This window comes from Myxine glutinosa, chromosome 4, assembly GCF_964187855.1.
Source record: "Myxine glutinosa chromosome 4, kmMyxGlut1.1, whole genome shotgun sequence".
Classification (NCBI taxonomy): domain Eukaryota; kingdom Metazoa; phylum Chordata; class Myxini; order Myxiniformes; family Myxinidae; genus Myxine; species Myxine glutinosa.
This window is the reverse complement of record NC_136264.1, coordinates 38,137,634-38,161,887: the sequence shown is the minus strand read 5'-3', so window position 1 is coordinate 38,161,887 and position 24,254 is coordinate 38,137,634. Positions and strand designations below refer to the sequence as shown.

Sequence of the window (24,254 nt, the reverse complement as noted above, 5' to 3'; positions counted from 1 at the left end):
AAGCGAGAATCTATTACCGTCTCAACTTGCATAAATGAGAATCTAGTACTGTCTCAACTTGCAGAAACTAGAATCTAGTACTGTCTCAACTTGCAGAAATGACAATCTAGTACTGTCTCAACTTGCAGAAATGAGAATCTAGTACTGTCTCAACTTGCAGAAATGAGAATCTAGTACTGTCTCAACTTGCAGAAGCGAGAATGTATTACTTTCTCAACTTGCAGAAATGAGAATCTAGTACTGTCTCAACTTGCAGAAATGAGAATCTAGTACTGTCTCAACTTGCAGAAATGAGAATCTAGTACTGTCTCAACTTGCAGAAGCGAGAATGTATTACTTTCTCAACTTGCAGAAATGAGAATCTAGTACTGTCTCAACTTGCAGAAACGAGAATCTAGTACTGTCTCAACTTGCAGAAACGAGAATCTATTACTGTCTCAACTTGCAGAAACGACAATCTAGTACTGTCTCAACTTGCAGAAATGAGAATCTAGTACTGTCTCAACTTGCAGAAATGAGAATCTAGTACTGTCTCGACTTGCAGAAATGAGAAGCTAGTACTGTCTCACTTGCAGAAATGATAATTTAGTACTGTCTCAACTTGCAGAAACGAGAATCTAGTACTGTCTCAACTTGCAGAAATGAGAATCTAGTACTGTCTCAACTTGCAGAGACGAGAATCTATTACTGTCTCAACTTGCAGAAACGAGAATGTAGTACTGTCTCAACTTGCAGAAACGAGAATCTAGTACTGTCTCAACTTGCAGAAACGAGAACTAGTACTGTCTCAACTTGCAGAAATGAGAATCTAGTACTGTCTCAACTTGCAGAAACGAGAATCTATTACTGTCTCAACTTGCAGAAATGAGAATCTAGTACTGTCTCAACTTGCAGAAACGAGAATTTAGTACTGTCTCAACTTGCAGAAATGACAATCTAGTACTGTCTCAACTTGCAGAAATGACAATCTAGTACTGTCTCAACTTGTAGAAATGAGAAGCTAGTACTGTCTCAACTTGTAGAAATGAGAATCTAGTACTGTCTCAACTTGCAGAAATGACAATCTAGTACTGTCTCAACTTGTAGAAATGACAATCTAGTACTGTCTCAACTTGCAGAAATGACAATCTAGTACTGTAAGACCCCGGATTACTAAGTCGGAGATGAATTCCTGAACAGTGTGCCGAATATTGAAACGACGAAAATCAAAATGATGAAAATGAAAGCAATTTTTCTTGCAATAATTAGTTTTATATGGGGAGGTGATGCGTTCCTCAGGTCGTCACTTCAGGTAATATATTTTGCTTTTTACCGAAGATATTACCCTTTTTTACCTTGACTTCTTGGGGGTTGATTTGTGAAATGTGCATCCATTGGTCGGACAGCTGCCGGAGCACACCCACATCTGTCCCTTGACTTCACCCACGAAATTATATGACCGCCATCTTTGTTTTCTTCATTTAGGAGTGAGAGCCACTGCTGATTATATACTGCTTGGGTTTGTTGCAGCAGATTTCCATTGGCTTTGTTTGGGTCGAGCGTTATTCACAATGAGGGACCCCGAAATATCTAATCATATATCGAATAATAGGTTTAATCAAGCCTGCCCGAATGCACAGTATGTCAGAACTCACGGTAATCAAGCGTTACGTTACGTAAATTACTAAAACAAATAGCGTTATTTAGTTTTTGAACGACCGCATATTAGGGTTAAACAATCGCTAACCGTGTGACGAATCAAGTTGTTCTGATATAACTGTGGAGGAGGCTGTTGTGGATGAGGTGTCGAATTAATATTTTATTAGCGCAATAAATGTGTTTCTGAAACGGTGCTGTTGAACAAGTCAAGAGTGCATTAAATGCGCATTTCCCAATCGTCCCATTACCGGATTTTGTTGCAGGTTGTAATCACAGTGCGGTCGTTCTTTCTTGATTTATGACAGTTAGATTAAAGTACAAATACGTATAAATAAAATGAAAAACAATTACCAGACATTTAAATAAAAGTAAACCTCTTCCAGGAGCCGTCAATGTCGGTGGTAGTCTTCTTCCTCCGTCAATGATCGGAGGCAAATTTAATATCCCGGCAACAACAAGCCCACATTTACCAGCATCCATTTGATGAAGAACAACTCATTTCACTTCTAAGGTAACACCTTTACAATGCCTCTTCGCAAATCTTCAGTGCAGCGCATTCCTTTTATGAAAAGAAGTGCAGAGTAGTTCTTTCGGCGATTTTGTGATCTTTCGATTTGGTACTTTCGTGGCGTATTCTTGCATCTTTTTCAGTCTTGCAAGTTCTCGACGTGTTCTAGAATAAAAGGTATGGCTTTTAAAACGACGTACGTGTCAGTTGAGATGACAAATATTGAGAAGTGGTATTAATAACGTCAGAAAGTATTTGCGAAACAACATTAAAAAATGGGAGACGTAAACTGGGGTATTACTGTAGTTTGTTAGGACACATTACTGCATGCAAAAGTTTTTCAATTAAATGAGGAAGTGCCTTTTTTATTTTAAATACCGGATATACAAGTTTATCCCAAATACGGGACGCACCTGAACTTTGCTTGAACCCATGTTTGGCTTGTGTCTTACATGGTACATTTTCTGTTGTGCCTTTCTACCTGCACTTTCATCATTTCCTTTGCAAGATGACAGCCCATTTCCCTTTCAACCGCTTGCCTGGTGGCATGGTTGAAATGGTTCATAATGTTAAAAAATATTAATGGGAGCACTCTTTTGAAGGTTTTCCAAAAAACAAAATTGCACCCATGAAATTGTTTATCAGGATGAGGTTTAGGTTGAGGAGGTGACTTTTTATTGTTAACTTTTCTTTCGTTTTGTTTCCCGTTTAGCACACCATGTCACACTCGAGCTTTTTGCACACGTAATCGCAGTATATGATGATTGATGGGTCAATAACAACACACCGCAGCAGTAATAAATCACAATCACTCATCAGATCATCATCATCATCAGCAGGGTATTTAAACTGGGATAATAAGAACGCTTAAATCAACTGCACTAATATTGTAATATTACTTGCGGTAAGCAGCTTTTGAGTGGATGCTTTTTTTGCGCCAATCGGTGGCAAACCTTTTCACGTACGTTTTGCCATTCACTGAGGGTTAATCTTGACATCACCTCGCAGGCAGATCGTGCCGGGCGAATCACGACAGACTATTGACAGTACATTTGAAGGCCTGGCCGTTGCCTTCCATTGGACAGTCCTTCCTTTCTTTGCTTTGCACAGTCTTCTTTTTTTTAAATTTCCCTTCCTTGTTTAAGTCTTCGTGCTTGATGATGTATCTAATGTGGAATTGGCTTGTTATTGTTTGCCACCGATTATTTTCACAAAACTATCCATGTGTACGGCCTTTGCGCCCAATGAATAACGGCCTGTACAGCATCAGGTATGCATCCACATCTCCATTTTTGTGAAGAAATGCCATGTTTTTTTGGGGGGTGGGGGGTGGGGGGTGGTTTGCACACAATCGGTGACCGCAAATCTAAAAAGGAGTGTTTGTTCACAGTCACAGCAAAATAGAAAGGATGGGGTTAATTTATTGGACTGATAGCAGCTGATTGCCCCCAGACTGATAGCAGCCATGTATGTGTCCCTTGTGAATAAAATATAAATATCATAATCAGGACCTTGTTGCATCCCAGCAATGTGTCATCGCAACACCAAAACCAGGGCAAGAACAATATAATATGAAAATGAGGGTTCTGACTTCTGTTTGCAAAAAAAAAAAAATCTGAAGCTCAGGGGACAATTCCGGGTGGGAAATTGGACAATTCCGGGTGGGAAATTTGACTGGGGCAGTACACCTGTCAACAAGTAACGCAGCTGTCCTATGGTGAGCTCAAAAGGAGGGAAACCTCCCATGGAGCAAAAGGATGAAAGCTTGCTTGATCTTTATTTTCAATATGAATACAGACCATGAAAAAGTGCCCTTGCGATCTTTTTGACTTTTTGGGTTTCAAGCAAGAAGTGTCAGAAATGTTACCACAGGGAAAACTGGCTTGCAAGGCAAAGTGTCCATCGCGATGTCGCATTTTGATCGTTCAATGCAACAGGCATTTTAAGGCCATTTTCCCTGCAAGAGCGGGGGTTAGCCTTGCGGTCCCCATGACAATCTTCTCCATTTTGCCCTATTTTCTGCATCTCCCCTTGTTAACCCCCTTGCCCACATTTCTTCTTCGACCATCTTTAGCCAAGTCTTTCTCGGTCTTCCCCGTCCTCCACTTCCTTCTACATTCATTTCCATCACTCTTCTCAACCAGTCACTTTCATCCTTCCTCAACACATGACCAAACCGTCTCAACCTGTTTCTCTTCACAGCATCCATCACAGGCTCTATTCCCATCATCTTTCGCAATTCATCATTTCTCTTCCTCTCTCTCAACGATACTCCACACATCCACCGAACCATTTGCCGTTCCACCCTTTCCAGCCTTCGTTGCTGCTCTACATTCATTACCCATGTCTCGCTCCCATAAGTCATAACACTTCTCACACATGCACCATACACCTTTCCCTTCAGCTTCAACGACACTCCCCTCCTAGTCAGCATGCCACTGAGTTCCCGAAACTTCTTCCATGCACATCTCACTTGAGCAACCGTTGCCGAGTCTGATCCACCTTCTCCATTCAGCATGTCTCCGAGGTAACAAAATGTTTTCACACCTTCCAGTTTCATGCCGTCTCCAAGATCCAACTCAACATTTCCTCCATCTGCAACATTTCCTCAACCCCTTACACTTGAATGTAGCTGCCACACTGGTTAATGACCCTCTCGAACCACTACATTTTTGATGAACCCACTCAGCGCACATTGTACATTGAATGGAATTCACTCCGACATCCTTCCTGCACACAGCACACGGCCACTTCCCAGTTCTTTCCACCTCACCACATGCTTTACCACTTGCCATCACCTTAGTTTTTCCGATACTCACCTTCAGACCTTTTGTCTCCATACATTCCTTCCACTTGTTCATCTTCTCCTTCAGTCCATCCATACTTTCTGCAATCAACACCAGATCATCTGCATACAACAACTCCCATGGTAAACCCTCCTTTACGTTCTGAGCCAGCACCTCCGTCACAGCTACAAATAGTAGTGAACTTAGTACCGACCCCTGATGCACTCCCACCTTCACCTCAAACTCAGCACTGTTCCTGTCCTTCGTCCTTACAGCTGTGCGTGCTCTTTTGTACATTGCCATCACTACTCTGATCAACCATTCCTCCACTCCTAACTTCCTCAATGCCCATGTCACTACTTCACATGGAACCCTATCGAATGCTTTCTCCAGATCAACAAACCCAAGAAGCAACTTCTTCCTCTTCTCCATATACTTCTCCTGCAACTGCCTCACAATAAAAAGCGCGTCTGTCGTTCCTCTTCCTGCCATAAATCCAAACTGCATTTCGTCAATCTTCACTTTCTTCCTTATCCTCCTCTCCAACACCCTTTCCAATACCTTCATTCCATGCTCCAATGACATTATCGCTCGATACGAGCCACAGTCCAGAGGGTCACCTTTCCCCTTGTATAGAGGGATGAGGGTACTCGATTCCCAATCCACTGGAATGCGGCCTTCTTTCACCACCAGATTACAGATCTCTGTCATTCTCTTCACACCCCAACTTCCTGCTGCCTTCAACATATCTCCCACAACTCCCATCGGCCCTCCCGCTTTTCTACTCTTCATTGCTTTTATCGCTTCCTCAACTTCCTTCTCGGTTATCTTCTCTGCCGGTCCTAAAACTGGGTTACTCTCTATGTTGCCATCCCATTCATTCTCTGCATTCAACAGTATTTCCATATATCTCTTCCATCTTCCTTTAATTCCATCTGGGTCCACAACGATTTGTCCCACTTCATCCTTCAAGCAACTCACCCCCATCACATCGCACCTCTCTTTCGCTATCTGCTTTGCAATCCTGAATACCTCTCTCTGACCTTCTTCCAAATCCAAGCGTTCTCCGAACATTTTCCTCCATGCCTCCCGTTCAAATGAACCTGTTCATTGTAGGCTCCATTTTCCCCCATTTTCATACTACTTCAGCACATGCATTAGAACAAACCCTCATTTTTGTGAAAAAGGGGTCAATCTAAATCCAAAAATCCGATTTTCATACGAAAAGGGGTTAAAATTTCTCAAGACTCTGTGAAAATTGCGCGAATGTGCTGTATTTACGGGCGAATCGCCCTAAACCTGTGTGTATTTTGGACGTTGCCTAGCATTCTGTTTTAGTTCACCTTTTCAGTTCCAAGGTGCTTTGCTTGCTACAAACCTGCACGTTTATGGTTCAACATTTTGCTGCATGCTTTTATTTGGAGTTTTATTGAAGGCTTCATTGTGGGGGTTCAAATGCTGATAACAGTGACCTCTTGTTCTGACATGGATGCGACACCAGTGTAAGCCCAAGGTCTCGCGTCAAATGTGCAGCTTGGTGTTTATGAAAGGCTCCATTGAACCATTGAAACATTCCCTCGATCTTAAAAATAAATCTTTGTCCCCAGGTAAAATATATTCATTTTTTTCGAAATGCTCCCATCAATGAACCTTTCTCAAGTTTGCTTCTCAAACCTTATTCAAATCCCGATAAAGTTCCTCATCAGACCAAAATTTAATAACTTAAGCAATATTTTCTAGATCTACCTGCAATTCCTATTCTCCATTAATATTTGAAAATGCAAATGATTGCTGCCCATTTTAATATGTGGTATTAATTATTGAGCATCATTCATCCAATTACATATTTTGCTCATTGTTACATAATTGCTTCCCATGAAATCTCTTGTCATCTACTCCTCCGTTTCAAAATCTGTCAATGCATCACATTGTTTGCTCTTTCTTCCATCCCATACCCGTTTTATTCCTAGAAACAACCGATTGAGTTTCTTATGTGTCTCTCCACCACAGATCCGCGTAGTCAGAGCATTTCGTAGTGGTCTCAACGAAAGGCATAACTACAAAAATTCTCTTGACCACTTTCAATCCAATGCTGATGAACCCCCCTCGGCGGATAACTCCGACGTTGATGAGGGCTCCTCACTCTTAAATGCTCCAGGACCATGCTCCACCTCAACAGAATTGGACTTAAACTCGGCAGAACGAGCTGCTGCTGCTGCTGCTGTCTCTACAAAGCCGGGTGAAGCTTCAAGTGGCCTACCTGCAAACGAATCGACATCCTAAATTTGTATGTGAAAAGCAGGGTGATAGATACTAGATAGACATTCCAAGACAAGGGGTCTGATAAAGTGGGAGGATAAATGCCTAGGCCCAATGTTATACCTCTATTCCTTTCATTATATTTGCATTTTAATGCTCCTTTTATAGTTAGAAATGTTATTGTAGAAAGTTCATTCTGGTCAGGTATTTAAGGTGCAAATTAAATATTTCTTAATTGGTGATGGTTTATGTTTATGCTAGGTCTTCCAACAACTTGCTAACCACTCCCAACAATTTATCCTGCTGCAATGATCCATTTTGTCATTGTTCTCCCTGTCAATTATTCCAGTTGCAAAACGGATCGATTTTGTCCCGGGCTCCTTCAGATTCAACTCGGCGTGATTACGATGAAAGTTGTGCCATTGTTCCACAAAAAGTAATGCTGTCATTAGTTGTAAAATACGCTTGGTCTGCTGCTTCCACTCCCTCGGACAATGTCTTGGCAAGTACACATTAGCCATAAATTTTTATTTATGAGTAACGGTGATGTAGGAGATTAGCCTTTTTTATCTTGTCTGACTGGTACTTGCTGTTTACATTGCCTGGAACATTTACCAATATTTTCTTTGGATTACTTTGTTGGGTGGTATTCATCCAGCAATGCTGGACCAACGATGTCTTGAAACACCGCCAAGGTTTGCACCCATTTGGCGAGACTACTTCACTCATTGCCTAGACTACCGGACGGTTATGAAGACCAAATGTTCGTTGTGGTTTTCTCGGTAACATGTAACAAAACCAGGGGTGACACCGGCGATTTGGGGAACGGGACTAACTTGGAAAATGCCTCGGAGCAAGGTGCCGCTCGTATCCGCATGCATAGTTTCAAACTGTCCTGACTAGCTATTCTGTGATGCGTCCGTAGGTGAACAGCCGCGCATTCCTTTCTTTTCTTTTTTTAATTTTTTCCCCCTTTTTTGCATGTCGCAGTTGATGCATGCATGCCAACATTCCTGATTGCTGTATTGCTGGTGTTTCCTACCTTTTGACACACCGGATATCAATTGTTGTCCTCATCATTTTTTCGAAGAAAAAAGTTTTTCAACCAACTGAGCAACTTTACTGTGGGTAAGGTGTGTGAAGTTTGCAGTTTTTGTTCGTTGGTTCGGCTAAACAAGGTATTTGCCTTGGAGGTAATTGTCATTTAATTTTTGCCGGTTTTGAAATGCATTGGCTGCTCTTTTCATTTAATTTATATTTTAGGCCTTTTGTGAGTCCCTTGACAGTGCTGTTAAATTAGATGTTCCTGCTGTCTGCTGTTATTTTTTGCTTAACCGTATGGACTTCATTCGATGAGATTTTATTCGGTGAAGAGTTTTATTGATCTGAGCTGTTTTACGGTGGCTTCCCATATTTCAAACTCCATTTGTCAATAGCATTCATTATGTGTAGAAACATGTTCTGCAAAGGTAAGCATAACCCATCCAAGGTAACGATGTTGCGTTTATTTGTTTGTTACACTAAAGGGCCTGTTATCTTGTGGGTGTTAAATACATTTGCTATTGTCACTCAGCCTCCAAATGTGAAGAATGTTACCTGAAGATAATTGAATCCCTCTGCTTTGCTTTCGGTGTAACTTATTGCAGGGAAGTCTTTCAATCATGGAAGATGCTGGACGTTATAGGATTACAATTTGGGGGTAGATATCGCTCGACGTTTTGGAGGAATTTTGCTAAGGGTTATTTTTCTCAATGGCACGTGGCATCGGGTCAAAATTATGATTTGCTTTTGTAAAAGGGATGTGGAATTGGCTTTTGTGACATCAATCTGAATAGGACATGTTCAAAACTCACCGACTGGTTTGGGTTGCAAGTTGTATGGGTGATTGATTGAACATTTCTATATTTTTCCAACAAGTTCTGTCCAATCCTTTAGCCTTCCTTCCTTCCTTCCTTCCATCTCTGCAGTGGTATTTATTCTTCACCCTTTTCTTTTTTCCACTTGATATTTTTCTTGCAACCCAATACCCCTCTCCCTCCCCTTTTCGACCAGGAAGAACACCTCTTTTTCACTGCCGCGCGCTTCTGAATTATCGCTTTTATGCCACAAGCATTGCACCTCACTTCAGCATTTGCTAACAGCGATATTTTTGGCTTGCGGCTTGAATCTTCTCTTATGTTCTCTTCTTCATCACTTGCGCCCTCTGTGTCCTTGTATCTCGCCAACCCTTGAGCTCTCTGGCTTGATCATCCCACAACCCCGTAGCCCCTCCCGTTCCCCCTGCTTTCTTGTTCAATGTTCCCCTTCCCTTTGCTCTTCTCTTCTTTGCCCAAACCAGCCTGAAATACCCCACCTAAATTTGAAACGTCTAACATGGCTTCATATTGAAGGAATTGGGTGCAGTAAAAATTTTTGTTGTTGTTGTTTTAACTTTTTTGGGAATGAAAATGCATTCGAAAGCTTCTGTTCAAGAAAGAGGACACAACTGGACATTATTTATTCTACCTTTTCATGTGCCAATGACCTTTGCACCCTTTTTTGCCCTGTGAACATTCACCTGACACTCCTGGCCACATTTTAGCGGCCTGTACAAAGCTCGTGTAGAACCCTTAATGGCTTTTCATTTTGGAATCTATGCAACACTGTCTCTCTTAAGTCTGTCTTGATCTCTATCCTTCATTTGCTGGTTCTGCTTTGCTTTGTCTTTATGGCGGATGTCATGCCACTGCATTTTTAGCATTTATGGTGTGATTTTTGCCATGTTTTTAACATAAGTACCCCAACCTCTCCTTTTCCATTTAAGTTTCTGTAATTGTTGCTATTTCGTTTTTATTTCCTTGTCTGCAAGTCCCAACATGCCAGCCAGCCAAACTGAGATGATTAAAGGTTTTTCCAAAAAAAAACTTGGAGTGTATTTTTCCTGTGTATTATTTTTATTGTGATAGATTTATTGCCACCGTGAAATAAAAGTTTGAAATATTGTAACAAGGCGAAACTAGAGCGAAATAGATGGCGTGTCATTGCAAATACCAAAAGCAAAGGTGAATGGGAAATTATTCCTCCAGGAATGACCCAATATCAAAGTTTGACTTAGCTTTTTTTTTTTTTTTTCGTTTTGACTCTTGTGACCTTAAGTCCTCACACCCTGAGGCATGAACTGGGGGTCACATCCAAAAAAGCGTTACATATTCCATGCATTCCCCAATGTTGATTACATGAACAAAAAAGTTTTATTCCAAAAAGGTTGCTGAAATATGCCTGTGATTGAATTGTTTTGGTAATTGACCTTTTAACCCCACTCCAGGGGGTTGGGGTGAAAAATGACACCTTTCTTGCCCTGTGGTGATCATAACTACCGAGTTTGGTAAATATCTGCCCAACGTTCCAAAGTTTAAGAGGAGATGGTGTGACAGACGATTATAGTAATCCCCCGTTTTTGTTTGGTTCAAAAAGCATGGGGATAACAAGCAATTGAACAGGAATTAATTTGAAGAGGACGGTGGCATTCATTTTTGTAAACCAAGAGGGTGGAGTGGATCGTGGATTATTAGGTACTAATTTGATTACGGACCTGCATCAACCATGTTGTCTTCATTATGAGATAATTTCCTTACCGACCATGGTCTGTGCAATAATTCCAGGCTCAGATAGTTCCAGTACCTGCTCTGATTCACCATTTTCCCATGCAAGGTAACAGATAACGATGTCTTGTGGTTTGAGGAGTTGAAATTTAATCTGGACATTTGGTCTTGCCATTATCCACTTCAGATGACACCTCATCATTGGAGTCGAGCCTTACAGTAATGATTTTACATCGTAAGTGGAGCATATAGAGCATGCTACATGCAAGCCACGACTATTTTGGTGATTTCCACACATTATAAAATAGAGCTGCATGTCCGGTGTGGTTTCTGGGTTAATAGACAAGTGTTTTTTTCTGTCTGCTAACAGTCTCTTTTAGCAACTCATTTTGAGATATATTAGCTGTCTGACCAGTCGGGGGATTCACCTACATTTTGCTGACTGCTTAGCGCACAATGCCCATCTGGGCAACAACTGATAATATTCGTTTCTTATGTGTTGACGACATACATGGTGGATGTCACGCATCACCTCCTGAGAGCCTCCATTTGATTTGTGCTATCAGAAGTTCATATTCCCTTTAATAAATTATGGCACAAAGTTGTTCATTGATTTGCTTGTGTAGATGAGCATGTACGAGAAAAGGCAATTCTCATAGCTCAGGTGCATTCATATGACTTCCTGGAATATTGTGACCATTGTTGGCAAGGCAATGAGCTCGTTGAAAGGACAATGCATGAGGACTTTAAATACATGGTTATTATCCAATCATGCTGCCTGGCACGTGAAGCTTCTTGTGATTTTTTGCCACATTCCAATTTACTCCAGGTGACCTTCATTTCTTTCATTTACTTCGACAGTCTAACCTTTCTCTTCCCATCAGGTGTTCAGCATATCCTCCATATGTAACACATGATCAATCCATCTCCTAATTTTGATCTCTTCTATGATGTATTTCCTCCCTGTTAACCTTTCAACCTTTTACTGGCCATGCCAAACCAGAAGATTCTCAATATTTTCTTATGGCTGCTGTAGATGAAATACCTCAGTTTGTGGCTATTTATTTGATGATTTTTCAAGATTCACATCCAAATAGGACAGACTGACCACATTGCTGCCAGAGATCCTCAGCTTCGTTTTGGTGTTGTTATACTTCGATGATTTTCACATTTTCTTGAGTCTCATGAATGCACCCTACCCCTTCATTTTCAGCCCAACTTGCACCTCCGCATACTCCTGTAGCCTATTTATTCTCTCCTGCATGAAAGGACTGCGAGGTCAGGTATATGCCATGCAAAGCAGAGTTCCTCTAGCTGTTCGAATTGGTTCCTTCTCTGTTCCACAACACCCAGTCCAACACCACTACAAACAGTGATGGCAACAACATGCAACCTTGTCTGACCCCTGCAGTAACAAATTTGGATGACAAGCTATTGTTGGTCGGTACTCTATCATCCGTACGAATGTATCTGGTATTCCATACAGTCTTTGTATCTTTCACAATGCCTCTCTAATTTCAAAGTATCCCTACGTCCCCTGTTTCTCCTGAATCCAGCTCGTTCCTTTCTTATGGTACTGTCATCATCCTTTTACATTCCATTCAGCATCTTGTAAAGCCCTTTACTGGTACTGAGCAGTCGGGTCACTCCTCTCCAATTCCCACATTCCATTATTTCCTATGTCCTTTGGTATTGTGAGATTAGTAGACCCCATTTCCATTCCTCGAGCATTTGTCTTGCTTCCATATCTCGTTTATTAAGCTATGTAGTGTATATGTTGATACTTCGACACTACCCGAGTCAAACAAAATGGGGAAAATGGAGAAAATAGGGAAAATACACACAGTAATATATATTTTTCCTATTTTTCTTCATATGAAAAAATATATTTTAAATAGCGAGTTTTGGAACAAAAAATATAGGAACTAAATAGAAAAATACATTTTAAATACCTAGTTTTTGACCAAAAAATAGGATAAAATATATTTTAAATAGCTAGTTTTGGAACAAAAAAAAGAAAGAAACGAGTACAGACACATTCAAAGTGCATTGCCCCCATGCCAAATTAAAAAAATAACAGCCTCCAACGTGGCATTGCCGGGTGCCTTAGGTTCCCGGCGATACCGCCATGCAACACAGAGACAGTATTTGGAGGGAGAGGTGTACAATAATTGATTGATTAATTGTGAAATTAAAATAAATATATAATAATCGTAAAATAATTAATTTCTTAATCAATTGGCTGATAGCATTCTTAAACCACCAGTGTTTCATCCGAATCTGTAACTTTTTGAAAGTTAATTAAATAGTGAATTGCTCAAAAATTAAATAATTAATCGATTAATTGACTAATCAATAAATGGTTAATTGATTAATCAATAAATCCAAAATATCCTTTACAGCCAAATCACTTGGTCTTTGTCATGTCCAAATATCAGCTTCCTAGCTCAAAAGGTGCCTGAGATATTGCCCAGAAGAGAAAGGAAATATATAAGTACTTAATTAAAAAAAATTAAGTAACTATCGATAATAATGAAGTAACTAATCAATTAATTGATTAATCAAAAAACAGAAAATACGTTTTTTGCCAAAGCAGGTGGTCACTATTCTGCCGAAATTTCAGTTTCCTTGCTCAAAGGATGGCTGCGATATCGCCCGGGCAAACAAACAAGAAAACAATAAACTGGAGTGAAAACTACTGTGTACTCCCTTTCAGCGCGCGTCATTTCCGGGCCCCCTTCGGTGCCCGGTAATGATGTCATGCAACGCCTAGAGATGGAATAGGAAAGGAGTGGTGTACAACAAACAAACAAACGAAGAAACCGGAGTGAAAACTGAATACTCCCTTTCAGTGTGCATCATTGCCGGGCCTCCTTCGGTGCCCGGCAATGACGTCGGCCATCCACCTTTTCTGTTAAGCCAACATCAGGCTTATGAAAATAGTGAAATAATTGCAACTAATTTGGTGTAAAAAAAAAAAAATACAGGAAACTACTGAAAAAATAGCAACTCATTTGGTGTAAAAAAAAAGTCCAGGAAAATACTCCAGGTCCACTGAGGCTGCCGTCCACGACTACACTTGTGGTTGACTGATTGCCAGGCAACTCCAGCCGCCGAGCCCACAGCTGCGCGTAGAAGGGCTGACGGTCACAACCCGAATACCTTCGGACACACGCAGCCGTGAGAACGGGGACTGAACCCCGCACAAGTCACACTTATTCCTGACGCCCGAGCGGTTGTGCGTCGTGTGACCCGTGCCGTTACACTATCGGACCCGATCAAGTGGTTTTAATTCAGGCGATGCTCGGTCAATGGATGGAAAATGACAACGACGGGCAGGTTGGAAGTACCAAACACAGTATTTATTTACAGGTATGTACAGAACAGAGACAAAGCAAAGAATCTTAACAGCCTTACCTACGTTCCCAGGCAAGGGCCCTCATTCGTTCGGGGAAGGGGGGGGGGGGGGGGGGGAGAGGGTAATGCGCTGGGAAGCGCGGCCGCTTCGTGCAGCTCACCCGGATGGGCTTGGTGGACGACAGCCCCAGGAATCGCTCCAACCCAAGGCGCCAACAGACGGAGAGGATCGCGGCAGGGACCAAAGAGCGCAGGAACCAGAGGACCGATCAAGACAGCAGGAGCCCAGCGAGAGAGAGAGTATGTGTTTATGGGCCGGGTTTTTATAGCACCCCAACCCCTTCCTGAATGTTCCATGGGTCTCAATTGGCCGCCGGGGGTCACGTGACGTGACAGCCTCTCATTGGCCATGCTCGGCCACTCCCCCATGCCTTCCCTTTAGCTCCCATTGGTTGCTCGCTGCTGCTCCTCCCAGGAATGTCTCGTTCCTCCTTCGGGGAAGGTTTTATTCCTCTTTCAGGCCTGCAGGGCCTAGTCTAGTCCCATGACGAGGCACTTTAGGCCTCAACGAGGCCTACAATCATCCTGCCTGACAACCCATTATTTGTTTTCTTTCTAAACAATGGAAAGGGCCTATGCTTTACATTTAATAATAAATAACTAACTATAGGAGGCTACATGTTGTGGTGTAACTAACTATAGGGGGGTTGCCTTTATTCGCAAAACCGCAACAATATTTTTGCTTGCTACAAATTGACTAGGGATACATATATGTACAGCTCTGCATTTATATTATCCACCCCTAGTACCTTCCGGTTCTTCAGACTTGTGATTGCATCTCATACTTTTTTGATTGGTCCCATGTCAATTGGTAGACCCATTCGTGTCTGTTCTTCTATCCCATCTTGTCTGTCATTGTTCACTATTCAAAACCGCTGCTCGAGCCGTTCTGCCCATCTTTCCTCTTGTTCCCTCTCTGAAGGAAGAAGTGAGTATGTTTCCTTGTTTGTCTTTTACTGAATCGGACCTCCCGTTCTGACTGTGGTTATGACTGTCTGGAGATGTTCAAACCGTTTCATGTCTCCCTTCTCAGCTGTTGTCTCTCCCTTCTCAGCTCGTGTAAGAGCTAAGACGAATTTTCTGATCTTCGATGTTGTATTTCTCCCACAATCCCCCATCTCTGAGCTTACCCACATCAAATATCTTGCGTCGTTGGGCAGGTGCCCCAGCTTTCTTCAATTTAATTCTTCAATTTCAATTCCAGATGTGCAATCAGTAGTTTATGGTCACGAAAGACGTCTGCTCCTCCTTTACCTCTCATATCTGTTAACGATCTTCTCCACTCTACATCATTCTTATCATGAAATGATCAATCTGTTTGTTGGTCATCTTGTCAGGTGACATATCCAAGTTGTTACCTCCATCCAAGGTGGACGGAGGTTATGTTTTCACCCCTGTTTGTCTGTCTCTGAGCCGGATATCTCAAAAAAGTTGTGGACGGATTCAGATGAATCTTGGTGGACAAATTGGGCATGTTATAAGAACGAATTGATTCGAATTTGGTGAAGATCCCGATCCAGATACGAGAGTTTTTAGAAATGTCAGTGATTCGTCACCATTGAGAGGTAAATCCAAAAACGAGGTACATGCAGTATGGCATGATATTATAAAAAGTTGTGGATGGATTATAGCAAAAGCAGGTGGTTGGTTGTTCGTGTGCAACCTGTGGATGCTGGTTGCATCATTTTTTGTGGGCGCTGATGCAATGCTTCTCCATAACCAGTCATCTGATGGCCTTCGCGTTTTACCGACCTCGGAAGGATGACAGTTTGAGTCAACCCAACTGGTGTTAATTCAACGGCCCCACATGGACTCGAACTCAGGACCGTAAGATCTCAAGACAGCCACCTTAACCTTGAAACCAACACCACGCTAACTTGGTGGATGAGTTGGCTCGATGACGATCCAAATCCGGCTTATCTGTGGGATACGAAATGTAAACTAATCAGCCTGGTGGAGGTAAGTATATGCGGTCTATCGAGTGGCGATCTCTGTTAACCTGCTACTGCACATGCACATGCACGTGCATATATATATATATTGTGGTGCTGTGCACACACGACTCGATTGCCAGAGAGGTAGGCCACAACGCGTTGGTACAACAAGATTCTTTATTCAGAGCTCGCACTTCAGCACTGGGCGGGGTCGAGCTTAGAGCCCGCATATATGTCCCGAGGCCACGCCTTGCCCCCGGGTGTGGCCGATCGGTCGAAAGGCGGGGCATGCATTTTAGTTCCCCGCCTGGACGCTCGCGACACCCGCTGGTGCGCGGAATTATTGCCCCTTGTGGCTGCCACACGCGCCCCCCCCCAGAATTCCCGCGCACCTGAAGGGTGAGCTTGCGGGGAAGCCGGATGACCCGGCCGAAACGCCCCCTGGCGATGCGTGCAGGGCTGGGGGGGTAGCGGGGCTGCGGGGTGCCAGGGGTCTGACCGCCGGGGGGCGGCCTCGACGCGGAGGCAGAGCTGCTTGTGGGGGGTGGTCCAGATCGAGGTGGGCCGGCTTGAGGCGGTCCACTGAGATACGATCCGGGGCACCGCCGATGTCGACGGTGAAATATTTGTCCCCGGTCTCCAGCACGCGGAAGGGCCCATCGTACGGGGGCCGTAGCGGTGCCCGGTGGGCGTCGTGCCGGACGAAGACGTACTCGACCGTGCGAAGCTCCGGGGCGACATGGGAGGACGGGCAACCGTGGTGTGCCATCGGCACCGGGGCGAACCTCCAGGTGGTCTCCTGCAGGGTGGAGCGCTGTTGCGCCGCGGACCAAGGAGCCGTGGAGTCGGGGATAAATTCGCCCGGTACCCGCAGTGGTTGCCCGAAGACCAGCTCCGCCGAGGACGTGCGCAGGTCGTCCTTGGGCGCCGTCCGGAGGCCCAGCAGGACCCAGGGGAGCCTGTCGGCCCAGCTGCCGTCGTGGACGCTGGCCCGGAGCGCGGCCTTTATCGAGTGATGAAAGCGCTCGCACAGGCCATTGGCCTGGGGGTGGTAGGCCGTGGTGTGGTGCAGTTGGACGCCGAGCCCTTGCGCCACCGTGCCCCAGAACTCCGAGGTGAACTGGGGGCCGCGGTCGGACGAGATGTCCGAGGGGGCACCGAACCGGGCAACCCAAGTGGCGATGAAGGCTTGCGCCACATCAGCCGCAGACGTCGCCGCCAATGGCACGGCCTCCGGCCACCGTGTGGTGCGGTCCACCATGGTGAGGAGGTGGGTGAACCCCCACGAGGGGGGCAGAGGTCTCACCAAGTCGACGTGGACATGGTCGAACCGACGCTCGGGCACCGTAAACGGGGCCAACGGGGCCTGGGTGTAGCAGTGGAACTTTGCGCGCTGGCATGCGAGGCACGTCCTGGCCCAGTCGCGGACGTCCTTCCTGAGGCCATGCCGAGACGAACTTTGCCGCGACGAGCTTCTGGGAAGCCTTCGTGCCCGGGTGGGACAGGCCGTGGATGGCGTCAAAAACCGTGCGCTGCTAGCCAGCGGGCACGATGGGGCGAGGCCAGCCGAGGGAGACGTCGCACAGGAGGGCCGCGCCCGCGACGTCGAACGGCACCTCGGTGATGCGGAGGCCCGTGACGGCAGTCCGCAAGGCCTGGACGCCGGGGTCGGCGGTCTGGTCCTCCGCCATCCGGGCATAGTCGATCCCGAGGTGGACTGCCTGCGCGACGGACCGGGAAAGGCAATCCGCCACCGGGTTGTCTTTACCCGCGACGTGACGGATGTCCGTCGTGTACTCGGACACGGCAGAGAGGTGACGCTGCTGCCGTGCCGACCATGGCTCAGCGACCTTGGCCATCGCGAACACAAGGGGCTTGTGGTCTACGAAAGCCGTGAACGGGCGGCCCTCGAGCAAATGGCGGAAGTGTCGGACCGCCAGGTGGAGCCCGAGCAGCTCGCGGTCGAAGGTGCTATAGCGGCGTTCGTGCGGGCGAAGCTGCCGGCTAAAAAATGCCAGCGGCTGCCAAGCACCACTCACCCACTGCTCGTGCACCGCGCCCACCGCGTAGTCCGACACGTCGGTGGTGAGGGCGATCGGTGCATCGGGCGCCGGGTGCGCCAACATGGTGGCGTTGGCCAGGGCCAGCTTTGCGCCCGCAAACGCCGCGGCCATCGGCTCCGACCAGGCGATGTCACCTTTGCCCGGCTTGCCCCGGAGGGCCTCGTGCAGGGGGCGGAGGAGCTGGGCGACGTGGGGCACGAAGCGGTGGTAAAACTTTACCATGCCCTGGAACTCCTGGAACTCCTGGAGCCCCTTGATCGTGCGGGGGTGCGGGAAATCCCTGACCGCCTCCACCTTGGCCGGTAAAGGGATGGCCCTGTGCCTGGTGATGCGGTGCCCGAAGAAGTCGATGGCGGCGACGCCGAAATGGCACTTTGCGGGGTTGATGATCAGGCCATGCTGGCCCAGGCGTTCGAAAAGCGTGCGGAGGTGGAGCAGGTGCTCCTCCCGGGACGCGCTCGCGACTAGGATGTTGTCCAGGTAGACATAGATAAAAGGTATGTCGCGCAAGACGCTGTCCATGAGCCGTTGGAACGCCTGGGCCGCATTCTTCAACCCAAAAGGCATTCGCGGGAACTCAGAGGCCGAAAGGGGTGTTGACGGCCGTCTTTGGGACATCGACCGGTTGGACGGGGACCTGGCGGTAGCCCCGAATGAGGTCTACCTTGGAGAACACGGCTGTGTTCGCCAACCGGGCAGAAAAGTCCTGGATATGCGGGACCGGGTAGCGGTCGGGGGTGTTGGCATCATTGAGCCGGCGGTAGTCACCGCACGGCCGCCATCCTCCGCCGGGCTTCGGCACAATGTGCAGAGGAGAAGCCCAAGCGCTGTTGGAGCGCTGTATGATCCCCAGCCGTTCCAGCGTGGCGAACTCCGCTTTCGCCATGGCGAGCTTCGTGGGGTCGAGTCGGCGTGCCCGGGCGTAAACCGGCGGCCCGACCGTGGGGATATGGTGCTGCACCCCGTGTTTGATGGCCACCGCTGAGAAGGTGGGCCGCGGGAGGGCAGGGAACTGGCGAGGAGGCGGGTATACCCGTCCGCTGCCGGAAGCATGCAGACTAACCTCGCCGGGAGGGAACCTTTCAGCAAGCCGCTTGGCAAGCCGCTCGGTGAGCCGCTCAGCGAGCTGCTCAAAGAGCCGCTCAGCGAACAAGCGAGCGAGCTGAAGGTTTCGGCCTGGACGAGACGTCTGCGCTTAACGTCGACCAACAGCCCATGCGCACATAGGAAGTCCGCGCCGAGCAGGGCATTGGCACGCTGGCGGTAACGAACGACCAATGAAAGCGCTGCCCTCCGAACCGCAGTGAGAGGCAACGCTTCCCGAATGTGCGGATGGGTGTACTGTTGGCGGCAAGCAAAGCGGGGCCCCGGCCCGCGGTTTGCTTGTCGGACGTGGAGGCAGGGAGGACGCTTACCTGCGCTCCTGTGTCGCAAAGAAAACGGCGCCCGGACAAGGTGTCCGTGATGAACAGGAGGCTGCCGGAATCGCCGACGCTCAGGGCCACAAGTGAGCGCCGGCCCGGTCGTTTCCCGACCCGTCAAAATTACACGGCGGGCGGCACGTTTTAGCCTTGCGGCCGAACCTGGCATGGTAGTAGCACCAGGTTTGCGGCGGTGGCGGCCACGTCGGCCGTGCCGGCGGCGGTGGTGCTGGCGGCGGCGGTAGTGGGCGGGGCGCAGCAGCGGCCACGAGGGAAGCCTGGGGCGCTGGAGCCTCCGCACCGGGAGCCACTACGGCAGCACCGTAAACCGACCGCGTGTCGCAGGCTGCAAAAAACTTGTAGGCCTCTCCGGCCAGGGCGCGGGGTTCCGTTATGTTGGAACCGGCCAGCGTGAGGCGCACCTGTATCGGTAGCTGGTGGAGGAAAAGTGCACGGAACAAGAAATCCGGGCGCTGGTCCGCAAGCAGAGACAGCATGAAATCCATCCGGACAGATGGTCGTGTGTCGCCGAGGGCGGGAAGGTCCAGGAGGCGTTCGGCACGTTCGATCTCTGTGAGCCCGAACGTGGCGAGGAGGAGACGTTTGAGTGCCTCGCACTTGTGGTCACCCGGCAGGCGCCGAAGGATGGACACGACTCGGGCGGCAGTGCCGGGCCCGAGGGCGGTGACCACGTGGTAGTACCGGGTCTCGTCCGCCGTGATGCCTCGGAGCTGAAATTGAGCTTCGGCCTGCACAAACCAAACGTCGGCTTGCGCTTCCCAAATCTCCGGGAGTTTGATTGCGACGGCATTGGTAGCCATGGTGCGTTCGGGGGTCAGCAACGGCTGAACCAATCGGGTTCACCAGTGTGGTGCTGCGCACACATGACTCGATTGCCAGAGAGGTCGGCCACAACGCGTTGGTACAACAAGAATCTTTATTCAGAGCTCGCACTTCAGCACTGGGTGGGCTCGAGCTTAGAGCCCGCATACATGTCCCGAGGCCACGCCTTGCCCCTGGGCGTGGCCGATCGGTCGAAAGGCGGGGCATGCATTTTAGTTCCCTGCCTGGACGCTCGCGCCACCCACTGGTGCGTGGAATTATTGCCCCTTGTGCCCGCCACAATATACTATATATACTCCACACTCACGATTGAACTCTCAAACCTGTCTCCTTCCTCCAAATCCTGGTGGTGTCTGGTCAAATCCGTTTCTGGTGTTTGTTCCCCCTCCATCCCCTCCCTCACCTCAAATGTTTGTTCCCTCACCTCAAATGGCGACACAGTTAACACCGCACGTGACAAAGCGGGATGCCTCAACTCTGTGTTTGCCTCAAAATCTTGTGTCCCAAACCCATCTCTCTCTGTTCCCACCTTTCCCAGTCGAACCCAGCTGCTCCTGGACACTGTGTCCTTCTCTCCTGACAAGGTGGAGAAGTTTTTGTCAAACCTCGACTCTGATTCTGCAACTGGACCAGACGGCATCAGCCCACGGGTCCTAAAAGCCTGCTCTGCCGCTCTATCTCACCCTCCCTCTGTTCTTTTCACCCTCTCATTTGCTCAAGGTCATCTGTCAATATCTTGGAAATCAGCAAACATTACCGCTTTACACAAAAAAGGTGCAAAAACAGATCCTTGCAACTACAGACCAATCAGCCTGCTTCCAATTTATCAGCAAAGTCATGGAATCCATCATTGCTTCGGATATCAAATCCTTCCTCTTCTCCAATGGCTTGATCTCTGATCATCAATTTGGATTCAGACCAGGCCATTCTACTCTGGACATGTTGCTTCTGCTGTCTCCACAATGGATGGAGTTCCTCAATGCCAAACAGGAAATCAGAGCTGTCTCCCTTGACATATCACATGCCTTCGATACGGTCTGGCACCCCGCTCTGCTCACCAAACTCGCCTCCTATGTTATCCATGGAAATCTCCACTCATGGCTTGTGGACTTCCTCTCTGGTCGTAGTCAACGTGTGGCCCTGAATGGATTTCTCTCCTCTCCCCTTCCTGTTCTGGCTGGAGTTCCCCAAGGAAGTGTTCTGGGCCCTGTGCTTTTTCTGGTCTTCATCAATGATCTCTCCGACTCTCTGGAAAATCCTCTCGATCTCTTTGCAGATGACTCTATTATCTGCCGCTCCATTCCTCATCACTCAGATCGGCAGTCTGCAGCCTCCTCACTCTCTGCAGACCTGGACAAAATCTCAGACTGGTCAAACAAGTGGGACATGTCTTTCAATCCGGACAAATCCCACACTCTCACGATGTCTCTTCGAAAAGACCGACTGGACAACCCTCCCATCTACTTTCTGAACAATCCTCTCCAAGGAGTTCTGTCGCTCAAGCTTTTGGGTCGCAATGTCTGCCATGATCTTTCTTGGGATAACCACATTTCCAAGCTGGCCTCCAAAGCCAGTCGCCAACTGGGCATCCTCCGTCGTGCAAAGTCCTTCCTTGGCACACTTGAGCTCCTCACCACATACAAGGCTTTCATCCACAGCTCAATGGAATCCTGTTCCCCCCACTGGGCCGGTGCCCTTGCCTCACACCTAGCTCGGTTTCACGCTGTTGAAACCAAAGCTTTCAGAATCATTGGAATCTCCTGCGATGAAGCTAACTCCTAGGGCCTTTCACTCACTCACCGCAGGCAGGTTGGTGGTCTTTCTGTCTTCTACCGACTCCTCCCCAGCTCTCTCTGTGCTCTGTCCCCCTAATATTCCTACAGCTCGCACAAGATCTGCCAGCAACCCTCTTATGGTTAAACTGCCAAAATCTAGGCTCTCTGCTCACCTTCACTCTTTCATTCCCCTTTTCTCCCGCCTCTGGAACAAACTCTCCCACTCCCTTCAATCCCACTCCTCCCTCCAGGTCTTCAAAACAGCTGTTCACCACCATCTCTTATCTTCACCCATCCAAAACCTTGATCTTTTCTACCCCTCGCAAATTCACCCCAGATACACTGTTTTTGAAATTCCAACTTCTTTCCTGGAAGTCCTTGCAGTGTCCATATGTTTTATACCTCTCCCACCTCCCCCCAAGCCCTCCCTCTCCCACATTTCTCTCGATGTCCTTGCTCTCAAATGTTGTGTTTGTGTCCTTCCCCCTCTCTCCCCATATTGTGTTCCGCTCCCCTTATTTTGTGTTTTATGTGTCGGTTCACTTTTTGTGTGATTAATGTTCGCTCTTTCATGAGCCTCGATGTTGTATACAAAGAAAAAAAAAAAAACTATATATTTCCTTTCTTTTCTGGTCATTATCTCAGGCACCTTTTGAGCTATAAAGCTGATATTTGGACATGACAATGACCAAGTGATTTTGCTGTCAACGCAATGCTGTTAATCAATTAATTATTTAATTATTTGATTAATGGCTACTTTTTTTTTTTTAAAGTTACAGATTCGGATGAAATGGTGGTGGTTTATGTGTTCTATTAGGCAATTGATTACTTATTTAATTTTTTTACAATTATTATTTATTTATTTTCATTATCAATCATTTATTTATTTTCTTTCTCATCTGGCCAATATCTCAGGCACCTTTTGAGTTGGGAAGCTGATATTTGGACATGACAATGACCAAGTGATTTATCTGTAAATGCTATTTGTGATTTATTGATTGATCAATTAATCGATTAATTATTTATTGATTAATCAATTAATTATTTTTTAAAAATTATGAATGACTTTAATTACATTTCTAAAAGTTACATCTTCGAATGAAGCACTAATGGTTTACTTATGTTATTAGCCAATTGATTCAGAAAATATTATATGACAGTCTTTTATTGATTTTAAGTATGCAATTAATCAATCAAATATTGTGCACCTCTCCCTACAAATACAGTCTCTATGAGCTGTACGGTGGTATTGCAGGGCGCCAGAGGCACCCCGGCAATGCCGCGCTGGAGGATATTTAATTATTTGGCATGGGGGCGGTGTACTTTGAATGTATCTGTACTTGTAACTATTATTTTTAATTCGTCTATGCTTATGGCAGTGTTATGATAACCAATTATCAATGGTATGATAACCATTGCTGAGAGGTAGTTTAGTAGTAGTAATCAACTGTTTAATGCACCCACCCCTGTGAGACATTCTCAGAATGTTTCCATATTATCTCTGCAGCCTTTGCCTCCAGTGCCTGGTCAAGGACTCGTCCGATGTAGGTCAGCTCACCACATTGCATTACGGCGAGTCAGTGCTTCAGCACGTTGTTGACAGTGGACATTTGTGTTGCAGGAACATTGCTCGTCGGTATTGCGTATTATGTGTAACCATGAATGTTGGTTGTCCTGATCAAGTGACGTCACCTCGAGTGAAGATACTGAAGCCAGTCCAGCTGCTCATTAGTTTCTCTTCTTCCTCTGATATCGGATCAAAACCCAGATGTCATTGTTTACAAATGTTTTTTTTTGTTGTTTTGTTTTTTTTGCAAATGTTTATATATATTGTTACGGACCGCGGATAAGATGTTGTGTTTGCCGAGCGGATGGCACCGCGGCCGAACAGTTGCCCCGACTAACCCGATTCCCGAACGTTGGCCGGATCGCGCCACAGATATTCAATATGGAAAAGACAAAGGCGACACGGATGTGAAGAAGAAGAAGACAAAGGGTAAGGAATACCAATATAATTTATTACTATGTA

The 24,254-nt window shown here is 46.5% G+C and overlaps 1 protein-coding gene across 2 annotated transcripts in view; it reads left to right on the top strand.

Annotated features, from left to right (window-relative positions):
* Positions 1-10,094, top strand: part of LOC137424589 (plasma membrane calcium-transporting ATPase 2) — a 361,066-nt gene extending 350,972 nt beyond the window's left edge. For both annotated transcript variants that reach the window (XM_068112185.2, XM_068112187.2), the window contains exon 23: positions 6,943-10,094. In XM_068112185.2, coding sequence (XP_067968286.2) covers positions 6,943-7,215 — 273 coding nt within the window. In that variant the 3' untranslated portion in view covers positions 7,216-10,094. The remainder of the gene's footprint in view (positions 1-6,942) is intronic.
* Positions 10,095-24,254: the final 14,160 nt, after the last annotated feature.